The sequence below is a fragment of the Chaetodon auriga genome, chromosome 11 (assembly GCF_051107435.1).
Source record: "Chaetodon auriga isolate fChaAug3 chromosome 11, fChaAug3.hap1, whole genome shotgun sequence".
NCBI classification, from domain to species: domain Eukaryota; kingdom Metazoa; phylum Chordata; class Actinopteri; order Chaetodontiformes; family Chaetodontidae; genus Chaetodon; species Chaetodon auriga.
In genome coordinates, this window is record NC_135084.1 from 1,190,535 (window position 1) to 1,212,610 (window position 22,076).

The 22,076-nt window shown below is 41.2% G+C and overlaps 1 protein-coding gene across 3 annotated transcripts in view; it reads left to right on the forward strand.

Annotated features, from left to right (window-relative positions):
• piezo1 (piezo type mechanosensitive ion channel component 1 (Er blood group)) overlaps positions 1–11,635 on the forward strand; it is a 209,035-nt gene extending 197,400 nt beyond the window's left edge. For all 3 annotated transcript variants that reach the window (XM_076743050.1, XM_076743051.1, XM_076743052.1), the window contains exons 53-54: positions 9,784–9,925; positions 10,129–11,635. In XM_076743050.1, coding sequence (XP_076599165.1) covers positions 9,784–9,925; positions 10,129–10,257 — 271 coding nt within the window. In that variant the 3' untranslated portion in view covers positions 10,258–11,635. The remainder of the gene's footprint in view (positions 1–9,783; positions 9,926–10,128) is intronic.
• Positions 11,636–22,076: the final 10,441 nt, after the last annotated feature.

Genomic DNA, 22,076 nt, shown 5'->3' on the forward strand with positions numbered 1-22,076 from the left:
TGACGAAGGTGCTGGAAAGGCTGGTCCTGGCCCACCTCTGACTGCAGGCGAAATCATCACTGGACTCTCTACAGTTCACCTACCAACCCCATCTGGGTGTGGACGATGCCGTCATAAACCTGCTGCAGCATGCTCACTCCCACCTGGATTGTAGTGGCAGCACTGTGAGGATCACTTTCTTTGATTTCTCCAGTGCCTTCAATAGCATTCAGCTGCTGCACCTGGGTGAGAAGCTGCGAGAGATCGGAGTCGACGTGACCACTATCTCCTGGATTACTGACTACCTGACAGACAGACCACACTTTGTTCGACGGGGCAATGTTCCGTCTGAGACCATGGAAAGTAGTACAGGAACACCACAGGGGACTGTTTCCTTTTCTCTTCACTTTGTACACCTCAGACTTCCAGTACAACTCCTCATTGTGCCACCTGCAGATGTTCTCGGACGACTCAACGGTGGTGGGGTGTATAAAGGATGGACGAGAGAAGGAATACAGAGCAGTGGTTCACGATTTTCTGGATTTCTCTGGTCTGGGAGATATCGCCTGCTGCTTAACGTGGCCAAGACCAAGGGTTTGATTTCAGAAGGAACAGGACGACCACACAACCACAGTGTATTCTTGGGGAGAATGTCACAGTGGTGGAGGGTTAGAAATACCTCGGAGTGCACCTCGACAACAGACTGAACTTTCAAACTAACATCAACACTGTTTAGAGTCTTCTTTGCTGCAGTGTGCTGGGGAAGCAGCATCAGACCCGGCGACACCAACAGACTGAACAAACTGATCAAGAAGGCAGACTCCATTATTGGCTGCAAATTAGACACTTTGAGAAGGTAGTGAGGAGGGGGGCACTAGACAGACTGTTATCCATCATGGATAACCCTTGTTGTGGAATGTTGAAACTGAATTTACAAACCACAAAGGGCCAAAAAAACTCAAATTCAGCTGTCCAATTGTTCAGGAAAAATCCTCTTGAAGGTGTTCAATAAAGATCCGCAGGAGTCAGAAGTCCGAGGAGCAAAATACTTTATTGTCGACAATAAAGAGGAATGCGTTCAGAAATGCACAGCATGCAAGGCTGAAGGATTCCGCCTTAAAATGGTCTGCGTTCCGTCTTATATACTGTTTGTCCCAGGGTTTACCATGCCCCTGGGGCATCTTTCTCTTTTCTCAGAGTTTCTTCAATTTTACACAATTGTGTAGACATTTAGCAGTTGTTCTGCTTTAGTATTTCACTATCTTCCAGCTTCATGTTGATACATTAAAGGTGCAGCCTGAGAGCACACTCTTTTATTTTCTTTCTATTTCTCTAAAATTACACCATTATCTTTTGGCCGTCATGAGTTCTGTTTTTTAAAAAAGATTAACAAATCTCAACACAAGGCAATAAATGCATACTACAAAGCATGAAGGCACATCACACAATAATATTATCATTAAGTGCACTTTGAGATTATATCAAATCAAAGTGAGATTGTAAGAACACTCAATTCATCAGTAGTTATAATGAAACACACAAGTATGGGTAATGAGAGAATACATGCTTAAAGGCCTTTGTTCAGACAGTAAGGTTATATGAGATTACTAGAGTTCAGTACGCCACACAACGAAACAGCAGCTGCCAAGACAGCTGCACAGACACCTGCAAGGTCATGGAAAGTCCCAAAAAGCCCTGATAAGAATGATTACAAGGATGCTCTATGAGCCCAGTTGATTTCGTGATTTTCTATCTCTCTGCTTCTACTATAGTTTCAGCAAACCGTTTCTACTACAATATCACACTCAATAAATCATTTCCACTACAATATCATGCTTAGCAAATCAGCTACTATCAGCTACCATTGGTTACAGTGTTTTCTCTCAAGTCATCACATATCTGTTAGAAAAAATTATACTACACCCTGAACACCCTCTTCACCCCCTCATGTACAGACAGTGGAACTCCTTCTCCGATATACTGCTCCAGCTCTGCTGGTCATAAGGACCGCTTCAGGAAATCATTCCTGCCATGAGCTACAAAGTGAGTTTCTAAGGTGTTTAGGGCCTAGTACCATAACTTCAGTTTTGTCCGAGTTTAGCATCAGAAAATTGCAGGTCATCCAAGTCTTTATGTCCTGAAGACATGCTTGTAGTCTAGTTAACTTATTGGTTTCTTCTGGCTTCATTGATAAATATAACTGGGTATCATCTGCATAGCAATGAAAATTTATTGAGTGCTTCCTGATAATGTTCCCTAAAGGAAGCATATATATGGTGAATAGAATTGGTCCAAGCACAGAACCATGTGGAACTCCATAGCTGACTTTAGCGAGAACAGAGGAGTCATCATTACTGTGTACAAACTGAGAGCAATCTGAAAAGTAAGATTTAAACCAGCTTAGCGCAGGCTTCATTTTAGTGTTTAAAGATCTTTGGTCAGGCCAATAAAATGTCTAATACTTTCGGACTGCCTTGGAAAGGAATCTGGCCCTGTCACTGAGTGAGGGGTGGGAGAGGATATGTGGAAACTCAAAAAAATGTCAAGGGATAGTAGAATTAAGGTTATCTAATTCAAATTTCTTAACCAATTTTTTTAAATACCGTCCTCCATAGATTAGTCTTGAAGGGTGCAACGGGGTGCTAGAGGTGTCAGGTCCCAGACTGCAACAGCACCTTAATACATGTCCTGTGGGAGAGCCTGGTGGTCCAAGGTTTTGGTGCGTTCCACTGTAATGTGTCTGAATGGATTTTGACTTGGATCATGGTGGGTTGACAGGTTTTAATGAGGGGTTGGAAAACAGGAAGGAGTCTGTCTCTCCAGGACTGGTTTGCTGAAACTGATAAAGTCACCTCATATGAACAAATTTCATATAGAAGCAATGGTAGATGGGACAAATATATCAACAAATGGGGAAAATATATTGTTTACTTAAGGTTACAGTGAATGACCCATGCAGGTGGTGGTATCATAAGGCAGCTTAATTTTTTTTGACATTTTTTGTGAGAGCATTATAATACAACGTTTACTTTCAACATACAATTGCACTTCTGCTGCTCACAATTGAAATTTTTGTTTACAACACAAGAAACAAAATACAAAAAGTCAAATGCATTATATTTGAGAACTTTGAACATATTGGGAAAGATATGTGTAATGATCGTCTGATGTTATCTTGAGTCTGTCTTTGTGAAATATATCCAGTTTGGTCATTATGAGTCAACCTCTCCATTATCGTTTTCTTTTAGAAACCTTTTTATTTCCTCTCTCATTTTGGTTTTGAATCTTGAATTTTTCAGGATATTTGTGTTCAACTCCACAAAGTTCTACCTGGGTTATCATTAATATCTCAGTGCAGGAGAGCGGGTATGGTCAGAAAGATCAATACATCCAATTTCACAATCACACATTCTATGACGATCTTTCTTTAGAAAAAATAATCTATTCTTGAATAAACATATATGGATGTGAATCAAAAGTATAGTCACGACCTGATGGATAGAAATCACGCCATAAATCTAGTATACCCAGCTATGTCACTAAAGCATTAATTTTCCTATGTAATCGCGTAGTAACTGGGTTTTTTTTTTTTTTTGGATCAATTCTGTTTTGGATTGAGACGGATATTCAAATTTCCACCATATATGACAACCCCTGTGCCCCCTATCATCAGATCAAATATTTTTCTATAAAAACCAAAATCACTTCCAGGGGGAGCATAAATATTACAAATTGTAATAACATCATGTATACTCCCTGCTAGACTACTATGTACCTCCCTTCCTTGTCAGTTGTTTCTGAAAGCTGTTCAAATGATATTTGTAGCGAAATCAAAGTTGCTACGCCTCTCCTATGACCTGATTTATGAGATTAATAATATACCCTTGAAAAAACCCATTCTTTTAAGTTTTTCATGCACAATCTGCACATTCTCCCTTTTCATTTTTGTCAATATCTGCCTCCTCTTAGTTGGGTTTAAAATCCCATTCACATTGAAAGAAATCACTTTAAGGTTTTGCCTATTCATTGTTTACTACTGCGGCCTACGTTGATTGTCACACACCCAAAACCCTCCCCTGTTGTCCCTGGAAATATGTATACAAAACCTATCTTTCCAGAGAAAGACCAATGAGAACAATATAGAACAGTCTGAAACAGAACGTCACTGGAACAGTTTAGAACATTTACTTCTGATGCTGAGGCTTGCTTCAAAAGAGCTTTGTGGGACCTTGTAAAATCGAAGCCCTCATAAGGGAATGTCCCACGTCGCAGTGGTGGGGTCCTGAGATGTGGCTGCATTTCAGCCAGAGTCCAAATACTAAAAATAAACAAATGTCAATGTCTTGTGAGGGCTCTCTTCTGAACTCCTTAAGTCTGTCCTTAAAACGAGAGCGTTGGTGTTTTGATTGTGCGCTGCCGCCCGCAGTGACCGGCTCCTGATTTCCAACCTGGTCTCCCCTTCTCCCTGCCACCTGCCAGGTGGACAGGAGCTGGATCTCCTCTTGGTCTGGTGTGGCAGGGGTCTTCTCCACAGCAACTGGAAACCCTCGCGCCAACATGTCCCTCGTAGCCTCCGCAGCATCCTGGAACAGCTGGGTGCCGTCATTGTAAAAAATCTGCATCTTTGTAGGGTATGGGGTCTGAAACTTTATTCGTTTTTCTTTCAACACCGTTTTGGCCTCGGTGTATTCGTTGTGTTTCTTTAGCAATTCAGGAGGGAAGTCATGGTCAACATAGACACAAATGTTGTCATAAAACACCTTTTTCTGCCATGCTCTCTTTATCACCTCTTCTTCAGCTACCAAACCTGACCACTATGGAGCAAGGTTTTCTGTGGGCCGTGGGCTTTGGTGCCAGAGCTCAATGTGCCCATTCAATTTTGAGATCTCCGTCATGTGGAAAGTCAAGTGAGGTTTTCAGCAGGTTATCCAGGAAGCCAGCCATGTCGGTGCCCTCTTTATATTCGGGTATTCTGTAAATCCTCAGGTTGTCCCTCCACGCTCGAGCCTCCTGGTCAATCAGCCTCACTTCCAAGCTAGCCTGGCGCTGTGTTAGCCGCTTGACTAACGCTGATGTTGCTTGAAGTACAGTCTCAGTTTCATCTATTCTGCCTTGTACTTCGTCCAGTCTGTCGTTTGCTCTCTTTAACTCTTGTTTAATGTCAGAGAGTTGTGCCCTGTTTCCGGATTTCATTGAGCATACTTTTGCAGGCTAGCTTCGGTGCTATCTTTCTCACGTGGGTGTAAGTCCGGAGAGCTACTTTGGCTGTGCTTCGAGTCTGGGTCATCTTCTGTTAAACCCATGCTTAATCCACTTCTAGTAGTAACCCCTTTTTCAATCTTTTATAGAATATCCACCAGAATTGACAAAAACAAGTTTTTTGGGGGTTAATTGGTAAAACCTTCAGGGAGCTGGAAAATTAGGCTGTCATCCTCTCAGTACCGGAACCCCCAAGGCAGCTTAATTTAACTTGTAACTTGTTAATTTAACTTAATTTAAAATGTAGGCTACTACTTGGAACATTTCGGAATTCTGCTGGCACCAAAAACCTATTTTAATGTTTTTTGTGTTTGCTTTCTTACTCAATTAGTTTATTAGAGGCTGCGATCCCTCTTCCGTTCCTGTTTTGTCTGATTGACTGATAAGATAAGATTAGATAGGACTTTATTGATCCCACACTGGGGAAATGTAGTCGTTACAACCAGCAAGTATTACAAAGAGCAAACACAGTGCCATAAAGGGGTCAAAATAAAAATATAAAAGTATACAGGGTACAGAATAGAAAAACAACTATGTATATGTACATTTGTACAGATTATAAAAAATAGTTAATGCCAAAGAATCCGACTGTCATAAGAATGTACTGTTGCTTGTCACAAAGGGGGTTTCGGGCCCAAGTGCAGAACCACCACAACACGGATATAATTTATATCAATTTTGAATCTTAACTTGGCAGGACCAGATTAGCAGCAACAAGTACAGTCTTTGGTATAATGCAGGGAATCAAACATCCAGTAGTCACAGACAGGCAAAGATTCGGGACATGCTGAATACCAAGTCCTGAGTCACTTTAAGTGTTTGGTGTGCAAACACCAAAAACTCTCAGGCAAACAAAAATCCAGGAAGTGAAAAGCAAGACTTGTAGTCAGGGACAAAAGGCTAAGGTATTTACTGGGGAAGGAGAACAGACATTGTCGGAAACAGGCAGGTTCGGCAAAGCGAGATCAGTCCGTGAGAAATAGCTGGAGAGTCTTGCATTAGAACAATGACAGTCTGGCAAAGAATGAGTGTGACAGAGCAGCTTATATACTGCACTGATTGCTATGAGTCTCAGGTGTGTGATCAGGCGAGCAGGCAGAGAGGTGTGGCTGAGTGTGGAAAGAGGGCACCAGGGAGCAGATGAGGAGACAATGGCAGTAGGTCAAAGAACTAGATATACTGTGACAGTTGCTATTAGTCTTATAAGAAAATTAATTACTGACATGACATGTTTTGTATTGCACTAGAGAAATACTACTGCACTTGAGAAATACTAGGACTATGTACATGCACCATATATACAGTTTATAAAAATAGTGTTGCCAATATGGATAATAAATAGTGTTTTGCACAGTTGAGAGGAATATACAATTTAGAAATTGCACCAGGTAAAATGGATAAATGTGAGCATATATTAGCATTGATAACAGTATTGCAAAACAAAAATGGGTTTATGATGTATAATTGAGAAAGACAGCGTCAACACAGTGCTTGCATTACATGATGCTGGCATTAACCAGACTGACAGCTGCTGAGATGAAGGACCTGTGGTAGCGTTCTTTCTTACAGACTGGATGCAGCAGTCTGTTACTGTTACTGAAGATCAAGATCAATCAATCAATATTCCTTTATTTGTCCCGCGAGGGGAAATTCCACAATACAGCAGCATCAGTACAAATTAATATAAGAAGTGCATGCAAATTAGAAACAAAAACAGTACATACAAAAGAGTGAGGATTTAAATAAAAATAAAAAGAAAGAAATTGAAAAAAAAAAATTGTAAGAAATTGTAGATCGTATTTGCAGACTGTTATGTACATGTTTTTATTGCACAGCTTATTGTCCAGACTATTGCACTGATTACTTGGAGTAGCTTTTATTGTACAGTCTGACAGCTGCAGGGAGGAATGACCTGCGACACCGCTCTTTCACACACTTTGGATGTAGCATCCTGTCACTGATGGAGCTCCTCAGTGCAGTGAGTGTGTTTTGGAGGGGGTGGGAGTCATTGTCTGTCATGGAGGACAGCTTGGCTGTCATCCTCCCCCCCCCACCTCCTCCACCAGTTCCAGAGGGCATCCCAGGACAGAGCTGGCCTTCTTGATAAGTTTGTCCAGCCTCTTCCTGTCAGCTGTAGTGATGCTGCTCCCCCAGCAGACTACACCACAGAAAATGGCAGAGGCCACAACAGAGTCATAGAAGGTCTTTAGGAGTGCCCCACGCACCCCAAAAGACCTCAGCCTCCTGAGCAGATAGTGTCTGCTCTGTCCTTTTTTGTAAAGTGCAGTGGTGTTATGAGTCCAATCCAGTTTGTTGTTCAGATGAACACCCAGGTACTTATAGGATGTCACCATCTCAATGTCCCTTCCCTGGTCCCTGTTGTTCACTGGTGTTGGTGAAGACTGCGGGCGCCGACGAAAGTCCACAACCAGCTCCTTGGTTTTACCCGCGTTAATCTGGAGGTGGTTCTGCTGGCACCAGTCCACAAAATCCTGGATGAGTCCTCTGTATGACCTGTCGTCCCCATCTGTCATGAGGCCGACAAGGGCAGAGTCATCAGAGAACTTCTGCAGGTGGCAAGTGGGTGACAGGTGGGAAAAGTCTGCTGTGTAGAGGGTGAAAAGGAATGGTGCCAGCACCGTTCCCTGGGGGGGCCCCACACTGCAGAGGACAGTCCCTGACACACAGTCCCGTGTCCTCACATTCTGTGGGCGGTTGGAAAGGTAGTCCACTACCCAGCATGTGAGGTGTTGGTCCACCCCTGAAAGCTCCAGCTTGTGTCTCAGGATGGCTGGCCTGATGGTGTTAAAAGCACTGCTAAGGTCCAGGAAAAGGACCCAAACAGAGCTCCCAGGCGATTCCAGGTGAGATAGAGCTCGATGGAGGAGGAAGATGAGGGCATCATCCACTCCGATGCCAGGCTGATACGCAAACTGCAGCAGGTCCATGGACGAGCTCACCAGGGGGCGCAGGTGGGCAAGGACGAGCCGCTCCAGGGCCTTCATGAGGTGGGATGTTAAGGCCATGGCCTGTAGCAGCTAGGGTCCATGGGATGTGGGGTCTTTGGCACAGGTACCATGCAGGACGTCTTCCAGAGGCGTGGCACCCTTCCCAGTCTCAGGCTCAGGTTAAACAGATGTCCAATGATCCCGCTCAGCTGATCAGAGCAGAATCTGAGGAGCCTGGGACTGAGGCCATCCGGTCCTGCGGCCTTCCTGGTCTTTAACCTCCTGAGTTGATTCCTCACCTGGAGAGGTGTGAGGGACAAGTTGGAGCAGGGGGGCTGAGTGTCTTGTGAAGTGGATGGGGGGCTGGGAGGAGCAGTGGGGGGTGGCGTTGATTGCGGTGAGCTGAATACTGTGGGGGGGGGTCAGTGGGGTACTTGGGCAGGGTGCTGACAGATCAAAAGAGTGCTGCTGCAGTGCTGGTGCAGCTGGGGGAGGGGCAGATGTTTCTTCAAACCTACAGAAGTAGGTGTTCAGCTCATCTGCCCACTTTGGATCCTCAGCCGCCTGGGAGTTTGGCCTCTGGTGACCGGAGATGGTTTTTAGGCCTCTCCGGACTCCCCTGGTGTTGTTCTCCTGCAGCTGTTCCTCCATTCTCTTTCTGTATCTGTCCTTCCCCTCCCTGATACTCCTTCTTGGAGCTGCTTAAGCCCCCTACTGTCTCATGCAGGGGGTGGGATGGGTTGTAAATGATCGATGTCAGCCTGGCTAACATCCTCCTCTCACCCACGTCGTTGATGGTGTCCAGATGGCAGTCCTGGACAGAGCCAGCTCTCCTGACCTATTTGTTTAGTCTTTTCCTGCCCCTCTCAGAGCCTCCACAACCCCAGGCCACTGCATAGAAAACTGCAGATGCCACCACAGAGTCATAAAATGTTTTTAACGGTGTCCTACATACTCCAAAGGACCTCAGTCTTCTTCTGATAAAAAGTATAATTTTGAGGACAAGTCTCTATCAGTGGGACAAGTCTCTATCAGTGTTGCTACAGTGCGCTGTTAAGCTAGTTCTCAACTAAAAACATGCAAATTCTTCTCAATAATCAGATCATTAACCAAAAAGGATTTGTTAGCCAATGATCTGATCTTAAAAAGAGCTATAGGGATTCTCTGAAGGAGAGGAGACTGGCTGTGGCTTAACACTGACGAAGTTAAGATAACCGAGACAGGTACCAGATGGCCTGTAATGTCTACAATGTGCTTGACCATGAACTAGAATGCCATCACTGGTATGTTTAAGGAAGCAGCATGCGGTCTTTCTCATTTCTGATAGACATCTGAGTGACGATGTCAGTGGTTATTGTTTTTAAATAGTTAACCAATGTGACAGAGTGTGGCAGCTTCAACTTACTCTTGATTGGAAATTGCTGTGGAGGTGTTGAAGGGGTGATGTTGGGTCCCTGGAGAATTTGATGAAGAGGGGGAGGAGGAGGAGTGTTGGATCCCTGACTGGGACAGAGGATCTTGACATCCATGTAAGATGTGTTTTTTCCCACCTTTCTAAATGTGATTTATTGTTTCTTTCTCTAATCTCTCCTGCCAGGATCATGGGTCTGTATGTGTCTGTGGTCTTAGTTATTGGAAAGTTTGTGCGAGGGTTCTTCAGTGAGATCTCCCACTCCATCATGTTTGAGGAGCTGCCCTGTGTGGACCGCATTCTGAAGCTCTGCACAGACATCTTCTTGGTTAGTGTGCATTGTGTGCATATTAACACACACACGTTCCAAATTTGAATAAGATGGTCTTAAACCAAGAAATATGCAATATTCCTCTGGTCTAATCATTAGTGTGGGTTTACTGTATCTATTAAATAATAAATAAAAGACACATGGTTGTCTCCATGTTTCTTTGTAATCCTCTTCCACAAACTAAATTTTTTGTGTTTCAGGTACGTGAGACAGGAGAGCTGGAGTTGGAAGAGGAACTTTACTCTAAATTGATCTTCCTCTATCGATCTCCAGAGACTATGATCAAATGGACCAGGGACATCCACAGCCGAGACCAAGACAGATATTGACCAAGAGGTTGTAATAGAGTGCAGTGATTTCTTAAACACATGGAATACTTCTGAAGTGCAGTCCTTAGCAGAGTGAACATCGACTTAAAGCCAAGGAGACACATGAAAGGAGATGTAACAGACATACTATATGAATCATCTCCTGTTGCTGGATATCTGTTGCTGTTGCATGTTCACGGTTGCCTGAGCACTATTATCACACCACCTTACCATGAAGACTATTGAGAGTTTTACTGCAGTCCCACTGCAGATTGCAGATATATGTCTGTCTTCCAGTACTAGCCATTAACACCCCTGGAAGATCAGGGTCAATGATCATATTGAGCTGTGTTTGTTAATGGTCAGAGGTCAAAGGTCAAACGCAAGACACTTCATTCACTGTTATTTCTTCTAAACGTAATGTGTGAAGCAGCCATGTTTGTTGGATTTACATTATGAATCAACATTTTATAAAACAGGTCTGATTCATAGGGCTATTTTAGGTAATATTTACCTTGTAAGAAGTAGCCAAATATTGAGTTTGGACTTGTAGTTAATCTATATATAGATATATACTAAAATTCAGAATTAACAATAAGCAGTGCAATGTCCTGGGCACATTAAGTGACCTGGATACATTCAAATCAAACACTAGGTTTGATTTGAATGCATCCAGATAAAATGTTGTGAGGTAAAATTAGAATGTCTTATTGAACAATAAATGGTTGGGTTTAAGTGATGGTTCTGTGTTGGTATGATTGTGTGTAACCCTAAGAAAATGAAAGATATAATACAGTCCTCTATGTCAGAAGGTTTGGTCCCAGACCACTCACCAAATACACTGGTTATAAGGTGAACATTGAGTGAATATTTGATAACTTGACCAATGTGCTGGACTCATCAATCTGTGGCCATTGGTGTAATTGCAAATATGTTTGGGACTATGAAACACTTACACACAATGTCAAATGATCACAACCTTGAAGTAACTCCTATGTTACTTACTCATGTCAAAATATATATTATATACTGCTCAATAATTTTTTATCTGATTAAATTACACCATAAACAGGTTATAAGTAGGGATCAGGTGCTCATTCTTTTCCCTGGCCCCCCAAGAGGGTTGATCAAGCCATGCTCTCAGCACTGTGTAATGCTTTTTTTCACTACCCATAACAACAATGCGGTTAGTCTCACACCACATTTTGCTTTCTTTTTTAGTTTTTTACATGGTAGCACAGACAATCGTGCTGTAAATCTATTTCCTGGTACTTCCCTCTACAGTACTTGCTTTACGATTATACTAACCACCAAAAAAATGATCTTAAATCTGGAAGCAAATAATGACAATGTTGATGATGGAAAATATAATGGAAATAAAAATGGCATAAACACTAAACTTTCAAGTTCAAAAATGTCTGTCTATTGTGATGGTTCACAGACCTGGTTCTAATGGCTTTTAAAAACTCTTGGAGAAACCCAACTCATTGTCACATAGAAACACCTTTCGCTGTTCCAGACCCTTTCATTTTCTAACTGAAAGTATAGACACTCTTTTTGTCTTGCAACACTGATTTAGACATTAAAATATAACATATTCCTCCTTTTTTAAAAATGAGATCTTGGGATTTGTGTCAAGACCTGGGAAAAAGATGACGGATTGACTTGATGACCTGTTAAGACAAAATGGGAATATTTAGATATTTCATCTTTTTTTGCAAACTTATAAATCCCCTCACCATTCCAGTAAAAATTGGCCTAAAACACCTGTCCAAGGCATACCAAAAGTAAATTCATAGCTGTTCTTGAGCCATTTGGAGTACATGCATGCTTTTGGTCTCTTTTGAAAGGTAACACTCGAGTGTTGAGTACATTGAGTCATACACACAATGCACAATACACAGTAATACACATACACATTGAGTTATAGACGTTTGAACACATTGAAGAAAGGTTTTTTTTTTGTTTTTTTTTTTCAAATAGATGCTTGCAGATGACTGTATCTGTGGGACCACAGCATGAAGCCTTACCCGAGTCCAAGTTTAATAAAAACTGATAACGATACCACATATCTATCCATCAAAATATATATATATATATATATATATATATGTATATATATATATATATATATAGAGACGTGTTCAGTCAGCTTCCGGCTGTGATTGATTTGATCATCACATGTCAGAAGAGAAGCAGGACCCCCATTCAGCTCAGACTGCTATTGGCTTTTCTGGTCGCTAGGCTTCATGTAGGGTATCATGATTGGTCAAGTTGGTGAGGTTGCTTTACTTTTTAAAGTTTTCTCAACTTTTCTTACAGTACATCTGGAACACACCCACAGGACAATCACAATCCTCCATGATCCTCCACAAACACTTAATGTGTAGAAGAATTCAACAAAATAGTTCAAAGATGAAGTAAGACATGAAGGCTGAGTCTGGTGCAATTCTTAGATTTACTGTAAATTCAGCAAAATAAAGAAAACCAATGCTGGTACATGAACAAAGACAATGAAACTGAATTTGAAAACCTTGCCTTATATTCCCTGGTAGGATTGAGCCGGATACTCGTTTCAGACGAGATAAAGCAGTTTTTGACAAGTATGAGCATGATACGAGTAAAACTCATCAATATCTGTGCTCGTGCTGAAGGAAAATCCTCATTGGGTAACTGACTGTCTTCACGCTCTGCTCTGTTGACTTCGTAACGTACGCAGTGCATTTGACAAGACAGAGCTGAAAACGGCTCGTGTCGCGTCGGTCACTGCCTCCACTCCGGGGTTGGTTTTTTTTTTTTGTTTTTTTTTACCATCTGCTTGCTCTTAGTTTGGCTGGTGATACAAAGTCAGTTGGAAAACTTTGCTCGCACTGAACGCGGCGCTTTTGAGAAGAATACAGTGAACAAGGCTGACATATTATTTCCCTGTTTGCCATCACTGTATGTTTGCATGAATCACCAGTTCACACAGATCATTAAAAAATAAACAGTCTTACAGACCACTTACACACATATTGCTGAACACTAAAGTAGTCTATATTAATATTTTTATTGTATATCAATTTCAGACTTAAAATAATGTACTGATTTAAGCCCCACCCATTTCCGATTTACTACCACGCCCATGTCCGGTTTAGGTCCCGCCCACTCCGAGTACAGATACGGATAGAGATAATTTAGATGGTTGAACAGATACAGATACAGATAGTGGTGTACTCACTCATCCCTATTCCCTGGTTAGCCCCCCACTGGGGGGTCTATTTAAAGAATACCACCCCTTTTGTCTATTTTAGGGAATTTTCTACTATTAGCTTCAATTCTCCATTGACTTATCCATTGACAATCTATCATCTTCAAACAGAACGATGAAAAAAAAAAAAAAAACTGGGTTGTACATAAAATAAGGGCCCTTAGGCCTCCAATACTCAATAGTTACATATACTTGTTGCCTGACAACCATACACATGAACTCTTGTTGACCGTCATCTATATACTAGATCTGGAGATGTCACATGTCTCATACATATGTTTCTGCCTATCAGACAGCTTCTATGGCTTACATACAATCTAAAAATATACCACATGTTTGTCAGGCAGACTTTACAACATCTTCTATGACTGACATGCCATCTGCTGACAACATCCCCCAACTACTTGTCAACAATGAAGCTATAAAGGTGGTGGGGTCTGTTATGTTTCTGGGTATCACAATCACCAGCAACCTGAGATGGAAAACACATTTATCTCCTGTCATCATGCAAGTTCACCAAAGAATGTTCTTCCTCAGCCTGCTCCAGCAAGTCTATGCCTAGTTTTACAGAGCCATCACTGAGTGTGTCCTCACCTCCTTCATCACTGTGTGACACCCTGCATCCTCCTCCTCCTCTAAACACCCAGCGGGACTCATTTAAAACAACTTATGTTGAGTCAGCCACCAAAGTCTTGGGCTTTAAGCTAAGTAATGAAAAAGACTGGATAAAGATTTCTGAGTGGCAACACTTTAGAGTCGAGATGATTTGCATGCAAAATGACCAAGACTACATGGCCAGATCCAGGGAGATATGAAGGAATGCCAGGACAAGGACAGACCATTGAAAGAGACAAGAAATGCTTCCACAAGCGAAAATCTAATTACTCTTTATAAGATCATGATGGAAATTCTTGAGAGGTGAAGGAAGTTCACAAGGAGACTTCAGATGTCTTAAAATCTCTTCAATATGAGCGCTCCCTGTACAGGGGGCTGCGTGAGATAAGATAAGATAAGATAAGATAGACTTTATTTATCCCACAATGGGGGGAAATTCACATGTTACAGCAGCAACAAGACAAAGTGCAAGAAGTCAGAGGACAAGAAGACAAGAAAATATTGCACAAGTGTTATATACCCTATGGTAATTTACAATATATACAATACGTACACCCTTATTTACTTATGCACACAGTACGGACAATCAATGATCATGCGAGGAAGCACCAATCCTAACTTGTAGCATACCAGAATGACAGGGAGAAACTCAGCTAAAAGTCTCTACCAAGCATTGCCACTCAAAGGAAACATAATTCAAACCCCAAGAAATTATATGGGCATGTAACAAAAACACGAAAATAGCATGTCCACTTTTGTGCTTCTGCTGATTTCACTACTTCAAGCAAAGGACACAAGCATGGTATAAGATGAAAGCAGGGTCTGCTGATCATGAAGATATCTGCCTCATCACTGTACAATGAAATGAACTTTGCAAAATCATGAAGTATGTCTTATTTTTGTTGTTTTGTGGTCAAAAGTTATATTTCAGCTCGAAAAAACACTGCTAATGTCTCCTCCTGTGACTCTGTGTTAGTTTGACATGAATCACGGTCCTGGTTATTTACATAAAGAGGAGGGGGTTTCTAGAGTGGAAGGTGCACTCTTCATGTAATATACTATCTCTGGGATTACTTCCATGTGGATTGTCTTTGGCGTTTCTAAGGTGAATTTGGGTTTTGCTGCCCTTCAATTCTCTTGACTCTGACTGGTCAATAGAGGTGTCAATCATCAAAATCGACCAATGGGTTGCTGAGATATTGACCGGCATAAATACACAGTGAGTTTCACCGCTCCTTCTTATTTACACATAAATTGGCAGAGTGCACACAGACAGACACTGCTGACCAGGCCCGAGGTGTTCTTTCACTGTTTTTACTTGCATTTTGTGAGAGATAAGAACAATGGCATGCAGAAAAAAGGCTGAAAATGCGTTTTCAACAGAGGAGGTTCTCCGTATGCTTGGACTAGATACCGGTATGGTGCCCAAATGTGCCCAAATGGCCGCCTGGACATACCTGTGCTATAACATCTGTAAAACTGCTCAGGTTCATTTTTTAGCATGTACTTTTGCACAATTACTCATCAGATATTACTTTACTAATTCCTAGATGAATTGGGCTACTATCTCACGATTCAAAGGTGGTTGTCAAAATATATAATGGTTTTTTTTTTTCCAGGCGGAGATAAAAATTAAAATTTTCTACTATGTTCCAGATGAATTTACTCTGACACAGTAACACATATCTTGATTCTGACTTCTTACTTCTGTAGTAATCTCATAGGTCTTAGCTTTCTTTAGAGAGCAAGATTATTTATACAGCCCTTGTAGTTGTGAAGAGAAACTCTATTTATTTTGGGTAAGTCATTTTGGATAGGAGGCAGACAAAATAGGCCTTATATTGAAGAGGTTTTAAGCAGCGGTATTTAAGGCAGGCTTGACATCAAGGAGAAGTTAATGAGCAGTACAAGTGAATCAATATAGCACCACACAAATTCCTGAAGATGTCCTCTCCACCCAGATGTAAAAATACCCAAGTGTATCATGTTTCTATCTATTCTCCCACTCCAAAATTTGTCAATTGTGTGCCTACCACTGGAATGTGCGAAGATTCCATTGGATACTTAAATCTAAACATTAGCTTATGTCTTTATTTACATACGTCTACCAGTGGGTTTTTAAACTGCCAGCAGAGGTTGCCCTTACCTTGGAGCCTACCAGTGGGTTTTTACAGTTTTTGCCCATTGCTTGAACACTTTTTTACAAAACTTGGTTCACTGTGTCAAAACTGTACACACATGTATGTCAAACTGAAACTCTGCTATCAAAACCTAACAATCCTTTGTCAAAATGTCACTCTGGTGACAAAATGATACACACTTATCATCATATGAATACACTTTTAAATTAGCAGCAACACACTAGTGTACTTTATATAAAACTTTGCAGTCTTTCATTTTCACTGTTTTTATTCAGTTTCTCAGAGCATTCTGTGAAGCTCAATGCAACACTGTTTGTTACACAGTTTTTGTTATGTTTTTTTTCCAACAAAGGTTTTCACAACAACCAAAAATGAAATACTGTAATAGAATTACTGTAAGGTTACAAATTACATCAACTCAATACTTTGCATTGCATTGCAAGTATTTCTTGCCGCAGCTGGTGGAGATGCATTGCATTGTTTGCTATGACTATTTCTACAATGGCAAGTTCCTGCCATTCTGTGAACAGGCTTTGCGTCCTCAGAAGGTCTTCTAGCCATTCTGTAGGAAAATGCAACCACAAATTGTTATTGGTTTTGTTATTTTTTACAGTAATGTATATACTGTACTTTACTGTATATATCATACACAGTACTGCATCTCAATATAATCACAATCACTGCATGTTTCACAAAACTTTATTGTATTTACAGTACTGTATTGTATACTGTACACAGTACTGTAACATCTCAATGGTACAGTATTATGTTCTATACTGTACTGTATGTTTCACTGAACTACCAATATTTGTTACAAAAGGAGCGTTAGCCAACTATTGCTTAGCTGAGGCCTATTTGTGGCTGGCTGATGGGTGTTCAGTTTTGTAAGAAAGTATTTTCAGGTGTGTGTGATTTGAATGGATGTGTTTTCCCAATGGTACCCTGAGATTTCATTTATGAACAAAGTGTCTTGTGATTATGAAATAGTGTGTAGTGTGCAAGTTGTTGCAAAATTGCAACTAAAGTACAAAGCAGCACTTTTGTTTAGGGTATGGTTGCACTGTGTTTAAGGTATAGTAACAAAAATTTCAAGTTTGGTTACTTTGGTCTGAGCATGTGTCAGTAATGTTCAAGCAATGGGCAAAAATTGCAAACCACCAGTAGAGTTGGCTCTTATTCTGTCGGATGATCCGTCGTTCCAAGGTTAAAGGTTATAAATGAAAATAATGGAACAAAATTTGTGTAATTCCCTCATGTAGATTCTTTAGCAAATACAGAAAGCATAGTTTTTCATTTGACATAAACACAACTAACTAGCGAGAGAGAATCAAACGAGTATATTATCATGCGTAATAACAATAAAACCTTCTTAAACATACCTAAAGCACTCCTATTGTTAAAGATTTTTCCTTAAATAAGAATTTTTTCATGACTTAAATGAGCAGACCAAAGACAGAGACAATGTCACAAAAACAAACTCAATTTATTTACAAAAGGAGGAACCAAAGGCGCACTCAAACTGAGTGGGAATAACCAAAAACTACGCTGGTGACTGAGGCCGAGAGGCACACCGAGCAGGACTGAGAACACTGAAATGAGAGCAAAAACAAAAGCATTAAGTCCAAAAAGTGCCACACAAAAATTCCACTGGAAAAAGGCTCCAGGACAATTCAAAAGGTAGAGCTGACAAAGGCTTTCTAGCAATTTACTCACACGAGGGACAGGACACACACCTAAATACTGCCAGCACTCAGCTCTAACACGCCTCAGGTGTGCAGATAATCAGGCAGAGCAGCAGGGCACGGGGAAAGACCCGCCCAGTCTCAGACACACAGGGGAGACAGACAAACAGACAACACTGGGAAAAGACAAAAGGCAAATCATAACACCTATCATATAAAGTAGTCGCCTATTACCTCAGAGCTGTTGACCCTCACACCATTGGGAAAATTAGGACTCTTTTCAATAAGAACATTTTAGAAACATAAAAGTAAAATCCAAACATAAACAAACATGATTTCCTACCAACATGGACTTCTTTTAGGACTAGATAAAGATGTATAATCATCTGGAGAATATAAAGAACATTCACAGTTAATTAAAATAAGGGAGTACAGAAATATTACATAAAATTAATGATTGGCTGCAAAACATTAAAACAATAACATTTTGTCTGAATAAAATGGACTACATGCTTAGCACCAAGCATTTTTGATCACTAAGTAGAATAACTGATGTAGAATAAAAACACAAATGTATCCCTATCTATCTACCTAGTTGCACGGCATGCCATGTCATGTTGTTTATGTCCTCAAACATAATGCTATTGTTTATCACCTCTTCAGAACTACAACCTGGTGGACGTCATTACCAAAATTTTCAGAACATGAACTTCCCACACTGAATAACTGTCTCTTAACACCTGCAGAGGAGTTTGAATTGCAACGCTGTTAGTTCTGCAAATCATCAACTCACAACCAGTTATCAAGCAGGAAGACAGGGAAAGCACCAGGAATGCAGCTATTGCAAGAAGAGACAAGAATTTTATTTTATTTAATAAAGCCGTAGCCACAAGAGCCAAATGAAGCTCCTCAATTAAAACCATGATTGGTATGTAGTTCCTTCATACCTGTTGTTGTGTCATGAACCAATTCAAATGGGTGGAGTAGCTTCTGACAACAAACTTCTCTCTCCTGGGAGGAGAACAGAGGAGGTTGGCACTTGAACGGGGAAACTTTGGTAGCTGAGCTAGTTAGGGAGTTGTGTGCATACTCCCTCCTTAACAATTGTGACCCCTCAGTTAGAGACCACATCCCTGGGGAGGTCATGAAGATGGAAGTCCTGCTAGAGGACTAGTTCCACTGTCTCCTTGGCAGATGGAAGTTTGGTGAGGAGTATGAAGAGCGGCATTTTACTGTACCAGTTGACCACTGTCACGACCACTGTGTTACTATCAGAGGGGAGCAGACCTGTCACGAAGTCCAAGGAGATGTGGGACCAAGGACGGTGTGGATCTGAAAGTTAACAGAGGTAACCTGAAGGAGCACAATGATATGCCTTCTGCTGGTTGCAAACAGTACAGGCTTTGACAAATTTTCTCACATCCTCCTCCAGGGTTGGCCACCAGAAACACTGTCGGATGACTCAGTGGTGCGATGGGCTCCAGGGTGGCATATGGGTTTGGAGGCATGGCTCCAATGGAGTACTTCTGATCCCAGCACAGGGGCAGGGCTCTGGAGGGCAAGAACTAGGAGCAGGCTGTGTGGTAGTTCTGACTCTTTCTTCGATCTTCCGCATGACTGGGGCCATCAGGCATGACGATGGTAGGATGGGAATGGGTTAGTTTAGGTTAGTCTCCTCCCTCTCCTCAAACTGTCAGGACAGGGTGTCAGGTTTGATGTTGCAGGACCCGGGTCTGTAGGAGAGAGAGAAAGTGAAGTGTGTGAAGAACTTCTATCTCTTCTATCTTCTATCCCTTCTATTCTTGTAAGGAGCACCTGTAACGAAAACAATTTCCCCTCGGGGATCAATATCAATTATTTTTGGCAGGAGGTGAGCCTCTGTGCTGAGCAGATGTACTCCAAGTTCTTGTGGTTGGTCCACACCAAGAATGGTTCCTTGGTCCCCTCCAAACAATGACGCCATTCTTCTAGGGCCAGCTTCACCTTAAGTCCTAAATACATCCGTTACATTAGGCCTGCCATTTCATCTGTATCAGGGGCGGCTGGCCGATAGAGGGCGCTAGACGCCGCCCCCTCTGTCTCACATCATGTAGAATCACACAGCCCTTCCTTTAATAAAACGTTTTTTAAAATGACTTTTACAAGTATATTCTGTGTTTTAAAAAGGCAAAATGAATAATATAGTCTGAAGTGAGTTACTAAAATGTAAAATCTGCACTAAATAGTCAGATTAGAAATGTCCTACGTTGTCTACAGTTACTAATACCTGACATATACGCGGCCACGGGGCGCACACGTTTCCCCATTGACTCCCATTATAACTTTGACATGCGCAGTTCTTTCCTCTTCAATACAAGAGATAGCAGACAGCGGGGCGCAGGCTGACTGTGCCCCACTCTCCCTCTGATCGCTATACACACCACCAGCCATGGGGTGGCAGCAGAGAGCGAGCGGTTTGTTCACCTGCAAGCCTGTAATTAAAACTGCCAAGCGAGTGACGTTGAGCACAGAGTGTCGGAGTAATTAGCAAACAAGATTATTAGCTAGTCGAAAAAGGAGAAAGTGAAGAGAGAAAATTCAGTGAAGTGACTGAAAACAACGCCATTTGAGAAGAGAAACTAAGAGTGAAGGAGCTCGGACCTGACCGGCCGGATGTCTTAATTAGACAGCAGTCCGAAGACCGAGGGAGGAGATATACTCGCTCTTTTTCACGGAGCTGGTATGAGAAGACATCTTGGCTAACTGGATGCAGTGAGGCAGGTGTTTTCTTTTGCTTCCCTTGCCTGCTTTTCCAAACCAAGGGAACTGATCAAGTGTGATCAAGCACTTTTGGCTTAAAGCCTAATGGTTTCAGTTATTTTCTTTATACAAAGATTCTTTATACAATTTTTTGTTGCTTTGATAGTCTTAAATATGAGGATTTGCTGTGTCATTTAAGGTTGTTAATATAAATGTTAGCTAACAGAAGCACTTTGGGCTTTAAGCCTGATGGTTTGATTGTTTTTTTAAACAAAACGTTCAGTGTTTGTTGGTTTCATGTGTATGTATTTGCTGTTTTGTTTTGTTTTGTTTTGTTTTGTTTTTGAGTATGTAAATATAAATATGTTGTTCCAAACAATTAGCTGGACAGAAGAAGAACTTGGTACTCTTGGAAGCTGTGAAAATGAATTGTTTCTCTTTTTACATATCAAACACTGGGGAGATAAATTCAAATTCACTAACTGGTAACAATCACCTGCATTTAACTGTCTATTTGTAAACATAATATACATTAATTCTTGTGGTCCGGCGTTGCCAACTCTGCCTTTTGGTTTTGGTAAATTAAGTGTGCCCCCCCCAAGACAAAAATTCACCAGCTGCCACTGATCTGTATGTCTATGAGAAAGACAACTTTGCTACAGGCATCCTGGTACAAGGGCTGCATTTTGGACACCTCTGCTGGTCAGCAGGCAACAGCAGCACACTGTTTAGGCTACAAAGCAATCCTTCTTTCCAGTCACCACATTTCCTTGAAGCGTTCAGCTCTCTTGATCCAGTTTTCATTCTAATAGGTCAATTCCCGACAAGGAACAGATCTCCATTAACTTGAACTCTTACCAAGTGTTATGAATCTTTTAAAAATCACTTAATAAGTGATACAAATAGGAAAGAGTCTTATTTTGAATGGCATACAACCAAATAGTAATACTTTGTGGTTTTTAATGGTTACACAAGGTAGAAATGTGTGAAAATGTAAAGCAATGTGAGAAACATTTGTAAGACCCACTAGTCATACCAACACACATAACTTTGTGTGTTTGCTTTAGAGAAAAGATCCAGTTCAAGGACACAATCTAAATAACAACTAAAGGAATAAAGCACTGCAACAATGTAACTTTCTTGTTGAGATGACTGTTGAGTTTGTATGCTTGCATACAATGTGGAACAGTTTGCAATACGGTTTGATTCCTTTCTTGTTATTTCATTATCTGCTCGATATTGCAAAAAGGTAAACTTTACTCCTGTTTTTACAGATATGTTTAGTAGAAATAGGTCAGAAGTACTGCTGTAGAAATATAGTTCAAATTTATTACAAAATACACACCATAATTCTCTCCCACACACAAACTTGTAATCACTCACACTGACACAAGGAAATTAACAAAATAAATA